Source organism: Myotis davidii, unplaced genomic scaffold (genome assembly GCF_000327345.1).
Source record: "Myotis davidii unplaced genomic scaffold, ASM32734v1 scaffold314, whole genome shotgun sequence".
NCBI lineage: Eukaryota > Metazoa > Chordata > Mammalia > Chiroptera > Vespertilionidae > Myotis > Myotis davidii.
The window spans coordinates 147,809-161,810 of NW_006285780.1; the positions used below are offsets into that span (position 1 = coordinate 147,809).

The 14,002-nt window shown below is 35.1% G+C and overlaps 1 protein-coding gene across 1 annotated transcript in view; it reads right to left on the bottom strand.

Annotated features, from left to right (window-relative positions):
- IL1RAPL1 (interleukin 1 receptor accessory protein like 1) overlaps positions 1 to 14,002 on the bottom strand; it is a 58,607-nt gene that overhangs the window by 38,897 nt on the left and 5,708 nt on the right. Inside the window, exons 2-3 of the mRNA XM_006756684.2 lie at positions 3,981 to 4,113; positions 1,500 to 1,645 (exon numbers count right to left, since the gene is read on the bottom strand). Of these exons, the coding sequence (XP_006756747.1) occupies positions 1,500 to 1,645; positions 3,981 to 4,113 (279 nt within the window). The remainder of the gene's footprint in view (positions 1 to 1,499; positions 1,646 to 3,980; positions 4,114 to 14,002) is intronic.

Below are 14,002 nucleotides of genomic sequence, written 5' to 3' on the forward strand. Positions count from 1 at the left end.
AGAGTGAATAAGACTATAGAAGTTTAATCTAGGGAAGTAAAGATTCAGTATGATCATGATGACTGTCATCAAACTTTTTAAAGGGCTGTTTTGGGAAAGATAGATTAAAAGTCTAGAACTGCGGTCAAGGGACAGACAGTGAAATAGGGATGCTTATCTAATAGTAAGGTTTTCCAAAGATAGAATTGACTTACTTGAGAAGGAATATGATCCAGAATAAGCTATTAGATAACTTGGGAAGATGTTGTGGAGTAGTTCAATTAGATAACATTTAAGTTGTTTCCAACCCTGACAAGCAATTTCTATTCTTTTACATATATAATATATTTCTACTCTAAATTCCTCCATTGACTAAATACATATGTTGGATAGAGAAAGAAATAATCATATTGCTAAATGCTATTTACCTTTCCCTTACTCACATTCTCCCAAAGTAGAGTATTTTAATACTGTGGTCACCTTGACAACAGAGGTGTTTGTTTTAATAGTTTTAAGTAACATTATTCAAAGGGATTCTATTGCCCAATAAACTGGGGGATATAGTCTTTAATGCTCTTTTTCTTCTTAAACCTCAAAGGGTCTAGGATTAAACATATACTTTGAATTTAAAATCTTTGTAAATTTGCTGAGTAAGAGAACATCAAGTGTAATTGTTGCAAAAATTAGAGAGTTTTCACAGCATAATATGGAAAACTATTTCTCTCTTGTATATGAAAAATTTCACCAATTAAAAGGCATGGATCAAATTTTATAATTATTACTAATTTCAAACAATTCAATATATATTTATATATATTTTAACCTTGTGCATAAGGCATTAGGGCTGTTGTGGGATCAGATTTAGTGAGGCAGATGTTGCAATCATCCACAACCTATCTTACTTGATCATTGTTAATAAATTATAGTTGAATAATAATTCATGAATGCACAATGAATGAATCATTATTAATCATGGGATGATATTGCACATGTAAAAGTCATCCAAAGCAGAAAAATATCAATAAGTAATACAATAGGGAATCCATAGGACATCTTTTTACACTAAAGGAATAATCCTCTAATAGGGAACACAATCTTGGATTTAAAACTACTTCAGTTATTTGTCATTGACTTGCTTCTTTCTAACACTAATAAGTTATATTTAACTAAATACTTCCTCTGTATATGTTTTATGCCTAACTCTTTAACTCTTGTCTTCTTTCATCCTTAAAACACACTGAAGAGTTGACACATATCAGGAAACTGAAACACAGGGAAGTTAGATACCATGCCCAAGGTTATACAGTTGGTAGTAAAGCAAAGCAATAAATCCAAATTTGACTCTAGAGTCTGAGCTAGTCACCCATCTAATGTGTTATCTGCCTTGATAAACCAAATGCTAATGTGATTATTTTATTTAGAATAAATTTATGTAGAAAAACATTTTTTTTCTGGTTCCCACTTATTTCCCTCTCATTATAGGTTCAGTTGACCACTCAAGCTTAGAAGGTGATACTCACCCCGTTTGTGAAGGAGAATGCTGGCATGCCGACGTCCATTTCCATTTTCAACATAACAAGAGTAATTTCCCAAGTCACCTTCTTGTACAGAATCCACAATTAATGAGATGGAAACTTCCTGTTCCCCAAGATGCTCCTTGAGAATTCTAAAATATAAAGCAAAACGAAACAAAAAACCCCACACAAACATACACATACACAACAAAAAAAATATAGATGAATCTAAATCTGATGTGAAAATACCTACAGCATCTTTACTTCAAATTTGGCTATGGATTTATGCTATCTTAATAAAATTATATCGTGCCCTTCTCATTTCTAATGAGTATGTTTGTCTTTGTAGATGCTAATGAAGTTGCAGTTCATTATCTCTCTTAACAGGACAATTGCACTGTCATAATAAAGAGGTGAGAGAGACCTTGAAGAAAAGTTTAGGAATTGCTTTCCCTTTAAGAAGAAATCCGATGTAAAGGTGAGATAGATGTTCTAATGTCTTAGGCTAGAGAACTAATTATATACAGGTTAATCAAAAAAAGGAAGAATAGAAAAATTTTGAGTTATTTTGACATTTCAGTTAAAACTTCCAACCTGCCGAAGCCGGTTTGGCTCAGTAGATAGAGCGTCGGCCAGCAGACTGAAGGGTCCCGGCTACAATTCCGGTCAGGGGCATGTACCTGGGTTGCGGGCACATCCCCAGTGGGAGATGTGCAGAAGGCAGCTGATCGATGTTTCTCTCCCATCGATGTTTCTAACCCTCTATCTCTCTCCCTTCCTCTGTGTAAAAAAATCAATAAAATATATTTAAAAAAAACAAAAATACTTCCAACCTGGCCTTTTTTAAAATGATACAAATCAATTGTCTGTTTTTAAAGAAATATGAAATTATAAACATGTAGACAAAGTATTCTGATGAAGTGCTTAATTGTGACATTTAAAATTAATGGTAAATGTTCACTAATCTCATCGTCAAAGATTTTAGCAATCTTTCTGAGCAAATGGAAAATTTCAGAGTTGAAGCTCCCTTTCCCTGCTCAGAAAGTTTCAACCTCCTCTACCTTCCCATCTGTCTGGTAACTCATCTCTGCGCAACACTTTCTAATGCAGAATTTAAGAATAATACCTTTCTAGAACATTCCCTGGCCACCCACAAAAAAGGAAAGGGGGAACATTAGGAGATTTGTTGTTCTTTAACGTTAGCATTTCAAAGTGTATGAGTAAATGATAAATGGCAGAGGAACACTTTAGTACATATTGGAGGATTGCCCATCTGGGCATTTCAGAACGCAGTTGGAGTGTAAGATTCTTGTGTAGTTGTTGCCAGGAAAAAAATCCTAGTAGAAATAACCTTATATGATGGTTTTATGTGTTTTTATATTTTATTGAAAAACTTTTTCCTTTATACCTTTGATCAAGTTTAAAAGTCCTTGTTATTAAAAGTGTCCTCTTCCAAGAAGAGGAATCTTTGATAAAATGCTCATGTACTCCCAGAAGTTGTGATCTTTAGATGGGAGAGTGTTTACAAATGATCAGCATTTGGATTTAGTCATAATTTAATTATTATTACTACCCTTGCTTCTGTTCATTATGATTAAAAATCAGTATCTATGGTCCTAACCTGTATGGCTCAGTTGGTTGGAGCTTTGTCCCATACACCAAGAGGTGTCAGGTTTGATTCCAGGTCTGGGTCACATATACAGGTTGCAAGTTTGATCTTGGGTCGAGGCGTGTGCCAGAGGCAACTGAGGTTTCTCTCTCACATTGATGTTTCTCTCCCTCTCTCTCCTCTTCTTTTCTCTAAGATCAACAAAAAATGAGTATCTATGCCAAAGCATAATTTTAGTCATAACTGAATACCTCAATACTTAAAGGTAAATGAACAAATAAATTGTTTTTTAAAAGAGGCTTAAGAATTATGTCCTCAAATAGATGGTATTTTGAGTGTTTATTCTCTTCTCTATCATTCCCACTATATTCATATTTAGACCTTAAAGTAAGACTAAAAATGTAATTAAAACATTTTATGTATCCTTTATCATTCCTACCAAGTGCTTTATAGTCTACTTGATGCCTCAAACATGAAAACATATAAAAGAAAATGACAGAAATTGTGTTTGGTTGAGTCCTTTTATCTTGTTAGTATTTCCTCTTAACAATTAAAAAAAAGAGTTCTTACAAACAAAAGGCACAATATCACGTTTTCTATATTCAACTGTATTTTGGTCTGTTTCACATTCAGTTCACTCCTCAATGAAAAACTTTTTATTTCTCTTAAATTCTTTACAAATGTCATTCATGTTTTACAATTCCATAGTCTCTTAACAGTGTTTTGCCTCTTTGCCAGTATATGTTATAATGTTGTCATTATAATAGTAAAACAAAACAAAACAAAACAAAACTTCTTTCCTTTTTAGCTTACTTTCTCGACACTAACAGAGTAAATGTTAATCTTGACTATAAGGCAAAAGAAAAAAATTATTTTACCTAATGTCACTTTCCCAAACTCGATTTTCATCCAGATCTTCAATAAACTTTTCTCCTTTCATCCAATAAATTAAAGGACTGACATCTCCACTGTACCCAAAGAAAGCTCTGCAGGTTAGATTAGCTGAGTCTCCTGTCAAGAGAAGTGATAGACATGTTATAAAACTATCTGTACACTCTTATTTTAGACAAGCTAGAAGATAACATTTTAATCACTTTATTGATTTAATGAAAAATATTTTTCAAATAGTATATTTTCAGGTATTTTCAACCTTTGTCAAATTTATACAATGTGTGCTTGTAACAGCTTTTTATTATTTATTTAAAAAATCATTTTAGAGAGGAAGGAAGAGGGAAAAAGAGACAAAAACATCAATGATGAGAGAGAATCATTGATCTGCTGCCTCCTGCACGCCCCTACGTGGAATGAGCCTGCAACCTGGGCAATGTGCCCTGTCCAGGAATCGAACCATGACCTCCTGGCTCATAGATTGATGCTCAATCCCTGAACCACAGCGACTGGGCTTAACAGCTTTTTAATGAGATGATAGTGACTCAAGAACTTGCAAATAAGACTTGTCAGTTATTTTATAGAGGGTTCTTCCATATAGGTTTGCTTGATATTTCCATATGATTAGATTAGGCTATAAATTATTAGGAAAGTACCACAGATGTCATGTCAGTCAGTCACTCTGTCATCTGCTCCCATAGCTCTCAGAACATACCTATATTTATCATAATACATTCCTTACAACATTTGGGCTATTTGCAGGTCTAATCCAGCAACCAGAGTGTTCATTCCCCAAAGGTAGAAATTAAATCTGTATTTACCTTTATATATTACCAGGGCACATTACCCTATCTTAAATAGAGTAGTAACTCATTAAATAATTTCAAGTCACTTAATAACATGCCTAATATCTTTCAAACTTGCATTTTCCACTGCTTACTTTTATAAAAGCTACATTAATTAAAGGGAACATGTCTGCACTTATCTCATAGGCCACGTCCATCTTATAAACTAGCCTTCAATATTGCAGATGCAGAGCCTCCTCATTCAGATTTTATTTCACTTGCAGGCTGGAGCCAGTTCATACCAGCTTGTGAGAGTCCATTATTACATTTTCAGAAAATTCGGTAAGCAGGTTGTTAAACACAGTAATTATTTGAAATTAAATTATAGAAGGTTACAATTAAAATACCATATTAAAAACAAAGGCTAATAGATACTCAAAACTCCCTAATTATTTTGCTACATTATTCATCTATAGTATCCATATGGCTGAAATATTGTATAATAGTGTACTACTGCACATCTCTCCCCAGCTGCACATTTAGTGAAATTATGTTGGTAGCTTGCAATCAACCACGGTGGGAATATTGACCCATGAATTGCTAAATGCTGCAAATCAAGATATGATTTATTGTTTTGATGATTGCCTGTAGAGAAAATGTTACTAATCTCTCTCACTTCCTCTCTCTCTAAAAAATTAAAAAATCAATAAAACGATATTTAAAAAAAATGCCCCTAACAAACTCAATAGAGACAGAATATGCAAAACAAAAAACAACAGAGAATGTAAATCTAAAGGTCATTAATTTTAAAATCATTAAAATCTGGCTTATGAAATTTTAAAATGAGATGCAGTATGCCCAATATGAAATTGTAGGAGGATCTATCTCAGCATATTGGGGCCCTATGGCAATAGACAATTGAAGTCTGATAAATTTGAGGTTTTTTTAAGTAGATGATTTGTAGCAAATTAATGTTCTTATATTTTAGCTATAGTGAATTTGGCTTTAAAATATTTTTTAAAATCATACTCTTTAGGAGACAATGATTTTTATTATGGTTTTGCCAGCCTCAAGAATAAAACCTTGTGGCTAGCAATGGTCTATGTTATCTAAAAATCTATATTATACATGATTTGCATAGCAGCAGAATATAATATAGTAGAGATATTATTTATACTAGCAATAAAAACAAAGTATGATCAGAAATGGTTGTGAATAAATGAACCACAAAATCATATTGAGTCAGGTCAAAGTTTTATGCTATATATATATACACACACACACACACACACACACATACACATACACAGAATGTTTTCAAAGTCTTGGATAAAAAACTAAATATTTTGTGGCCCATTCCCAAGTTATAGTTTAGATTTAATGTTGCTGCTAATAAAAATCCAATAAGTCAAAGAATTCAAGAAAATAAATCTATATTCACTTAGAAATTTAAGTAGATAGATATTGTCAATAACTTTCCTAAAGAAGTATAAGTATGTGGATGGTCCAAAAAGTATAATGTATTGATTTTTGTATGTTTTGTTTTTTAATAAAAATTGCATATATTTAAGGTGTAAAGCATTATCATTTTATACATATAATGCTACAGTCAAGCTAATTAATATATCATCTCTTCACATGGTTACTTTTTAATTTTTTGGTGTGTGATGAGAGCACCTGGGATCTACTCTTAGCAAATTTCCAGCATTTAATACAGTGTTATTAATTATAGTCATCATATTGTACATTAGATCTCTAGACTTGTTTATCGCACATAATTACAAATTTGTACCCTTTGATCAACATCTTCCTATTCCCCCAGTCTCCTAACCACTGTTCTACTCTGTCCTATGTATATGAACTATTTTTAGATTCCACATGTGAGATCATGCAGTTTTTTCTTTCTGTATCTGGCTTATTTTACTTAGCATAATATTTCCAAGATTCATCCATGTTGTTGCAAATGGTGAATAATTTGAAGGCTGAATAATATCACATTATATATACCAAAATGTCTTTGTCCATTCATCTGTCAATGAACATTTAGGTGTTTCCGTATCTTGGCTATCATGAATGGCTAATAGGTATATGAAAGGATGCTTAACATCACCAATCATCTGGGAAATACAAACCAAATACATAATGAGATCTCACCTTATACATATTAGGATGGCTATAATAAAAAAACACACATAACAAATGTTGGAAAGGATATGGAGAAAAGGTAACCCTTTTACACTGTTGGTGGTAATGTACATTGGTATAGGTAGACATTATGAAAAAACAATTTGACATTTCCTCAAAGAAACAAAATCAGAGCTACCATATGATCAAGTAATCCCTCTTCTGGTGTTGTCTCACAGGGAATAAAATCACTACTTTGAAGAGATATCTGTGTGCACATGTTCATTGCAAAATGTATTTAAAAGAAATGATAATAATAATATGGTGTTCATCCTGCAAGCAGAGATAAAGCTCTTTGGAAGCAATTGTAATGCATAAAAATAGGAGCAGATTAAGTTTAGGCAATGAATTATCAGAATTTGAATTATGATCTGGAAACAAAAGTTAATTTTATATGATACAACAAAATTGGAATTTATTAGAGTTAAATGTTATTATAAAACAGATATGCTATCTAGAAAAGGAAAAATAATTTCTTAGAATTTGAGCATTGATATAATAAGAAAATTCAAGATCAACAGATTTGAATAAATAATTAGTTAAACTGCAGTAGAATGGAAAATAATATGAAGAGGATGAAAACAACAGAATGATTAAGAATTTTTCTTTATTGTGTTTGTTATCTAATGTGTGTCTGAGTATATTTTCAGTTAAAAAAGAAATACGATAAAATAAAACTTAACCAAGTGCCTAGAAAGGTTATTAATGGATTAATGTCCCAGATACTCAATTTGAAAATAATCATAGCCAGATTTTGATAGAAATTACAGGGAAGGACATTAGTATTGCATCTCCTAATTCCACCATTAACCTGCTTTTTGCAAATTTCCAGCAACTTTCATACCAGATTTTATTTTATTTTAAATCTTAATTGTTGAAAGTATTACAGATGTCCCTCTTTTCCCCCTATTGACCCCTTCTAGCACCCCCACCCCACCCCAGGCCTTCACCACCCTATTGTCTCTATACATGGGTTATTTATATATGCATATAAGTTTTTTGGTTGATCTCTTACCACCCACCCACCCCCATCTTCCCTCTGAGATTCCACAGTCTCATTTAGTTTAGATGAATAGGGTTAAACATATTATTTTTTGTTGTAATAAGCCAGTGAGTCTCAAACTTATTGTCCAAAAACTTGCCTCTGCCCCCACCAAATTTTGACTCAACAAGTTTGGAAGGTTCCAAGGAATTCCATTCTTAAGATGCACTTCCAGGAGATTTTCATGCAAGTGGTTACAGTTAACTGTCTAGAGCAGCCGTGGGCAAACTACGGCCTGTTTAAAATGAATAAAACTAAAAAAAAAAAAAGACCATACCCTTTTATGTAATGATGTTTACTTTGAATTTATATTAGTTCACACAAACACTCCATCCATGCTTTTGTTCCGGCCCTCCGGCCCAGTTTAAGAACCCATTGTGGCCCTCGAGTCAAAAAGTTTGCCCACCCCTGCCTTAGACTCTGTTTAAAGTGGAATTGGGGCTCAGAAAAGCAACATGATGGAAAAACATCCAGGCTTGGCCATTACGCTGTGAGCAAGGACAGGGAGGCTGGGAAAGAGGAAAGTGTTCATAACAATGACAGTGGTGGGTAGAGAGGTAGCTGGTGTAGATGAGACACAGGAAGTACAATTGAGTTACTGATGAGCCCACCTAAGCTCCAGTAACATATTCTCTTTCAAAACAAATGTAGGAAAAATTTTGTATTTCAGTGGAAAAATTCTCATTTATCTATTGCACACCTTTTTGAGTTATCCAATTTTAGTCCTTTCACTGTTTAAGACAGTGATGGCGAACCTTTTGAGCTCGGCATGTCAGCATTTTAAAAAAATATATTTTATTGATTTTTTACAGAGAGGAAGGGAGAAGGATAGAGAGTTAGAAACATCGATGAGAGAGAAACATTGATCAGCTGCCTCCTGCACATCCCCAACTGGGGATGTTCCCGCAACCAAGGTACATGCCCTTCACCAGAATCGAACCTGGAACCTTTCAGTCCGCAGGCCGACGCCCTATCCACTGAGACAAACCAGTCAGGATATTGTCAGCATTTTGAAAAACCCTAACTTAACTCTGGTGCCGTGTCACATATAGAAATTTTTTGATATTTTCAACCATAGTAAAACAAAGACATATTTTTGATATTTATTTTATATATTTAAATGCCATTTAACAAAGAAAAATCAACCAAAAAAATGAGTTTGTGTGTCACCTCTGACACGCGTGTCATAGGCTCACCATAACTGGTTTAAGAGCTATTTTTGACTCTATAAATTGTAAGTAACTGACATGTAAATGCTCTCATGTCTTATAGTGATTTAATTAACTTCATTCCCCCTCTGCTCTCTTAGCTCCCCCACCAACTCAGGGAAAAATCCTTTTTTTTCCCTCTACTTGGAATTCATCTTGACATTTCTTTACTCTGTATAAATGTGCTGTTTTGAATTTACCTTTGATTCCGTCATAATCTGCCTGCTCCCTTCATATCATATGAGCAAAATTTTTTTAATCCTCACCCAAGAATATTTTTTCATTGATTTTTAGAGAGTGGAAGAGAGAGGGAAAGACAGAGAGAAATATTGATGTGAGAGAAACACATTGATTGGTTGCCTCCTGCATGAACCTGGTCCAGGGTGTTAGCCTTTGGCAGCCAGTTTCATAGACATTATTTTCATTGTTTTTTTGGGGGGGGGAATTTATTTTTGACACAGCATTATCATTTTAAGGTTTCTCTTTCCTTCGCTGACTACAAAAGCTTAAAGATCTTGGAAACACAAAAGGCAGCAATAAAGCCAGATGACAGCTCAGAATGTCCTGCTAATGAAGGCCTCTTTTTAGATGTTCACTCCTCCCGCTACCATCATGATAATATCCTTCTCTTTATAAAAATAAAATCAACCATTTAAACAAGTTTTAGGGCGGATTTCCAGACTCCTCAGCCAAAACAGAAGGGCTCCCTCATATTGTCTTCACAATCCAGTTCTGCTCCTGGGCCATCTCAGTGACAACCCTCACACGCCTGCGTGGCACTAGAATAGTTGTCATGGGGGCCCTGGTGGCCACTCCTCTGGCTATCTGGGTATTTTCTTTTTTTGTGCCTTGTTGTTGTTGTTGTTGTTAATCCTCGCCTGAGGATATTTTTCCCCTGCTTTTTAGAGAGAATGGAAAAGAGAGGGAAAAACAGAGAGAAATATCGATGTGAGAGAAACACATTGATTGGTTGCCTCCTGCATGAGCTGGACCCTGGGAGGAGCCTGCAACCGAGGTATGTGCCCTTGACCGGAATCAAACATGGGACCCTTCGGTCCGCAAGCTGACGCTCTAGCCACTGAGCAAAACCAGACAGGGCCAAAATTTCTTTAACATGTGTTCATTCTTATATCTGTATGAAAGCAATGATTGTACATTGTTCTGAAAATTACCTGTTAACAAGAATACAATGCTTGCCTCATTGCTTATCATTACCTTTAAAATAAGCAACACATAATATTTATACATCTGTGTGATATCTCTGACATTTGTTGGATTACTGAAGGATTTTATGAACGCTTTATTCCTCTTTTTTCAGATATAAGAACAGAAATAACGTTTTATCTTTACTCTGTTTAAGTCCAAATGATTTTACTTGTTATAAAAAAAACACCTATCCATCATTTCTACCTTTGGCCCTAATTTGTTGTAACATGCAATTTCTGAGAAGGCAATCCTAACATGTGATTCAGAGAGTCAAGCACCATAGCTCTTCCTTATCCTCTTCCATTTAGATTTTGAAAAAAACACCTCCAGTTTCACCTCTGACACCCAAATGATAGTGCTAATACTATTTACTACACTTGATCAGAAATACGGGAAATAAGCATGAGTACTCCATAGGTTACATAGCCGAGAAAGACACATTAATTTCATCTTCCTCTCAATTTTGCTTTCCTTCAAACAATAACAGAATAATTTAAGCTATGACCTGGGCAGCTACACACATCAAATATATCAGTTAGCCAGGCCCGGAGTCTTGAAGATAATAGCATTCTTGCTGTTCCAAGCTGATATCTATAAAAGCTACAGTAAATTGCACTAAATGCTTCTGCTGCCTTTTTGCCAGAAAGGTGCACCATCAGCTCAATCTTACCAGGTTCCAAAGGAAGCACTCTAAAATTGATCATTAAAAAAAAAAACCCCAAACACTTGCTATCTAAAATGAGAACAATGCTTGTCATACAGCAGGATTTCAAGAAGGCTACAATGTGAAGGAGGGGAGGGGGTGCTGAGAGGAAATATAATACAGTTTCCCTCCAATGGGCAGTTAGTAGGTTCACTTGTGATTTAGTGCAGCCTTCTAATTAGGGATCATTTGGCCATTTCTAAAACTGCTGAGAGCAGAGATTCTCTCCACTAGAGGACACTCTCTAACTTACTGAGAAATTAAACAAAACAAAACCTCCAAAACCCTCTTTCTTAATTAAAAGAACATTTCTTCCCTAATTAAAAAGCATTATTATTCAGAAATCTTACTCATTCAAATTAGAATATAGTGAGCATTTTGTTCTTAAAGAAGATGTTGAATAGTAGGGGGATTTTAATTTCATTTGCACCATTAATCATGCATATTAAAATTACTCTCTGGTCATGGTAAAGATAAATGTTTTGCAAAAGGCTCTCCATTTAAGATAAAAGCAAAGTGGTTTACAAAACATATTTATCTTTTGTCATCAGTTACACGGAATGGCTTCTCTTCCAGAAAGCTTTATTCAGAAATGAAAAATCTCTCTTATTCTCCCCCTTCACCTCCCCTCTCCTACACACAAATAAAGCTCCCTTGTAACTTCCTCAAGATCTTTAGCCCAAATAAATATCAGGACCAATGGCACATAATATTTTCTAGCATCTAACCACAGAGAGTTCTTTTGAAATCAGAGGTTTATCTAAGGATTTCAAAAGAAAGGAAAGAAATGGAAGGGATAGGTTATATTAAGCTCATAGTTAAGGATGTTACTCCTGCAGGATGTAACAACCTCTGCTGAAATTTCAAGGGAACAAAATCACATAAAAACAAGACATGCACTTTTAAATCTGCTCATCACAGTTCAGCTTAGTGTCAGATTTCTTTATGAAAATGTATTTCAGACTATCTTACAACACATTTCTTTAGTTTCTTTATAATTTATCATTATCGTTTAAAATATTACAGATGTCCCTGCCCCCCATTGACCCCTCTCTTCCTCAGTCCTTCCCCTCCCCAAGCCTTCATCCCACTATTGTCTGTGTCCATGGGTTATGTGTACAGGCATATCAGTTCTTTGATTGACCCCTTCCCTCCCCTCCTTCTCTCTGATTATCCTCAGTCTGTTGCATGCTTCTGTTATTCTGTTTCTATTTTGTTTGTCTGTTTATTTTGCTCATTAGATTCCACATATATGAGATCATGTGATGCTTGTCTTTCTCTAACTTATTTCACTTAGCGTAATACTCTCCAGGTCTCTCCATGCTGTCTCAAAGGGTAAGAGATCCTTCTTTTTTATAGCTGCATAGTATCCCATTGTGTAAATGTATCACAGTTTTGTTTTGTTTTGTTTTTTTTTATCCACTCATCTACTGTTGGGAAGTTGGGCTGTTTCCAGATCTTAGCTATTGTAAATAACACAGCTATGAACATAGGGGTGCATATATTATTTCTGATTGGTATATCAGGCTTCTTAGGTGATATTCCTGGAAGTGGGATCACTGGATAAAATGGCAGTTCCATTTTTAAATTTTTGGGGGAACTCCACACTGTTTTCCATAGTGGCTGTAACAGCTTGCATTCCCACCAGGAGAGTACTAGGGTTCTTCTCCACATTATCACCCCATCAGTCTAGGCTTCCCTCTACTAGTCTATTAAATGAGGAGAAATATACTTCTAATTTATTGAAGACATTGTATTTCGGGATAATTTTGTTACCCAGCTTAGGCTGTACCCAACTAGTACCTCTAGAATGTACTTTAAAAAAATATATTTTATTGATTTCAGAGAGGAAGGGAGAGGGATAGAGAGATGGAAACATCAATGATGAGAGAGAATAATTGATTGGCTGCCTCCTGCAAGCCCCCTACTGGGGATTGAGCCAACACCCCGGGCATGTGCCCTGACTGGGAATCAAACTGTGACCTCCTGGTTCATAAATCGATGCTCAACCACTGAACCATGCCAGCCAGGCTATAATGTAATTTTCCATCTTGTCTCCTAGGTTGCAATGTGGCAGTATAAAATTAGTAATGTAGACAAGAACCGTATTTATTTCTTGTTAATACTCTAATCATTTCCCACAGTGCCTATGTACAAAATGCAGAAGCTGGAATATAAAAATTTGATCCTTGAGAAGGAAAGTATGAGTTTCCTTTTAAGAAAAACTTTAATTTGAGGAAAAATATAAGGCATTTACTTAGGTCTCAGTTTATTTAAGGGTAATACAGTCAATAACATCTGTTCTAAAAACATATACCTGTGGCTTAAAAAAACAGCTGCAGCGGCCCCTGCGATCGTGGGCTTCGCTTTAGGCCCAGGCAAGGGACCCCTAGCTCCTGGGACTGCCAGGTTCAACCGTGCCCAGCTCCCATCGCTGGCTCCACCCCTACACTTCCTGCTATCACTGCGACATGTGCCCTTCACTGGAATCAAACCCGGGACCCTTCAGTCCATAGGCTGACGCTCTATCTAATGAGCCAAACCAGCCAGGGCAATAATACCTTTTTTGTTCTTTCTTACACGGGCTGGTCGTGCGAAAATGAAAGGTCAAGTTCAAGTTGTCTTTTGCTATATCTGTGCAAATGAATAAGAGACCTCCCCTTAAGTTTCCTAACACTCAAGGTCTTTTTTTTTTTAAAGATAATTGTTTTTTTTTACTATTTTATTTTATTTTTTAATTGTTTTATTGCTTAATTACAAAGGGTATTACATATGTGTCCTTTTTTTTTCCCCGCCCTTGACAATCCCCTGGCCTCCCCTATCCCCGAGTGTCTTATATCCATTGGTTATGCTTATATGCATGCATACAAGTCTTTTGGTTGAT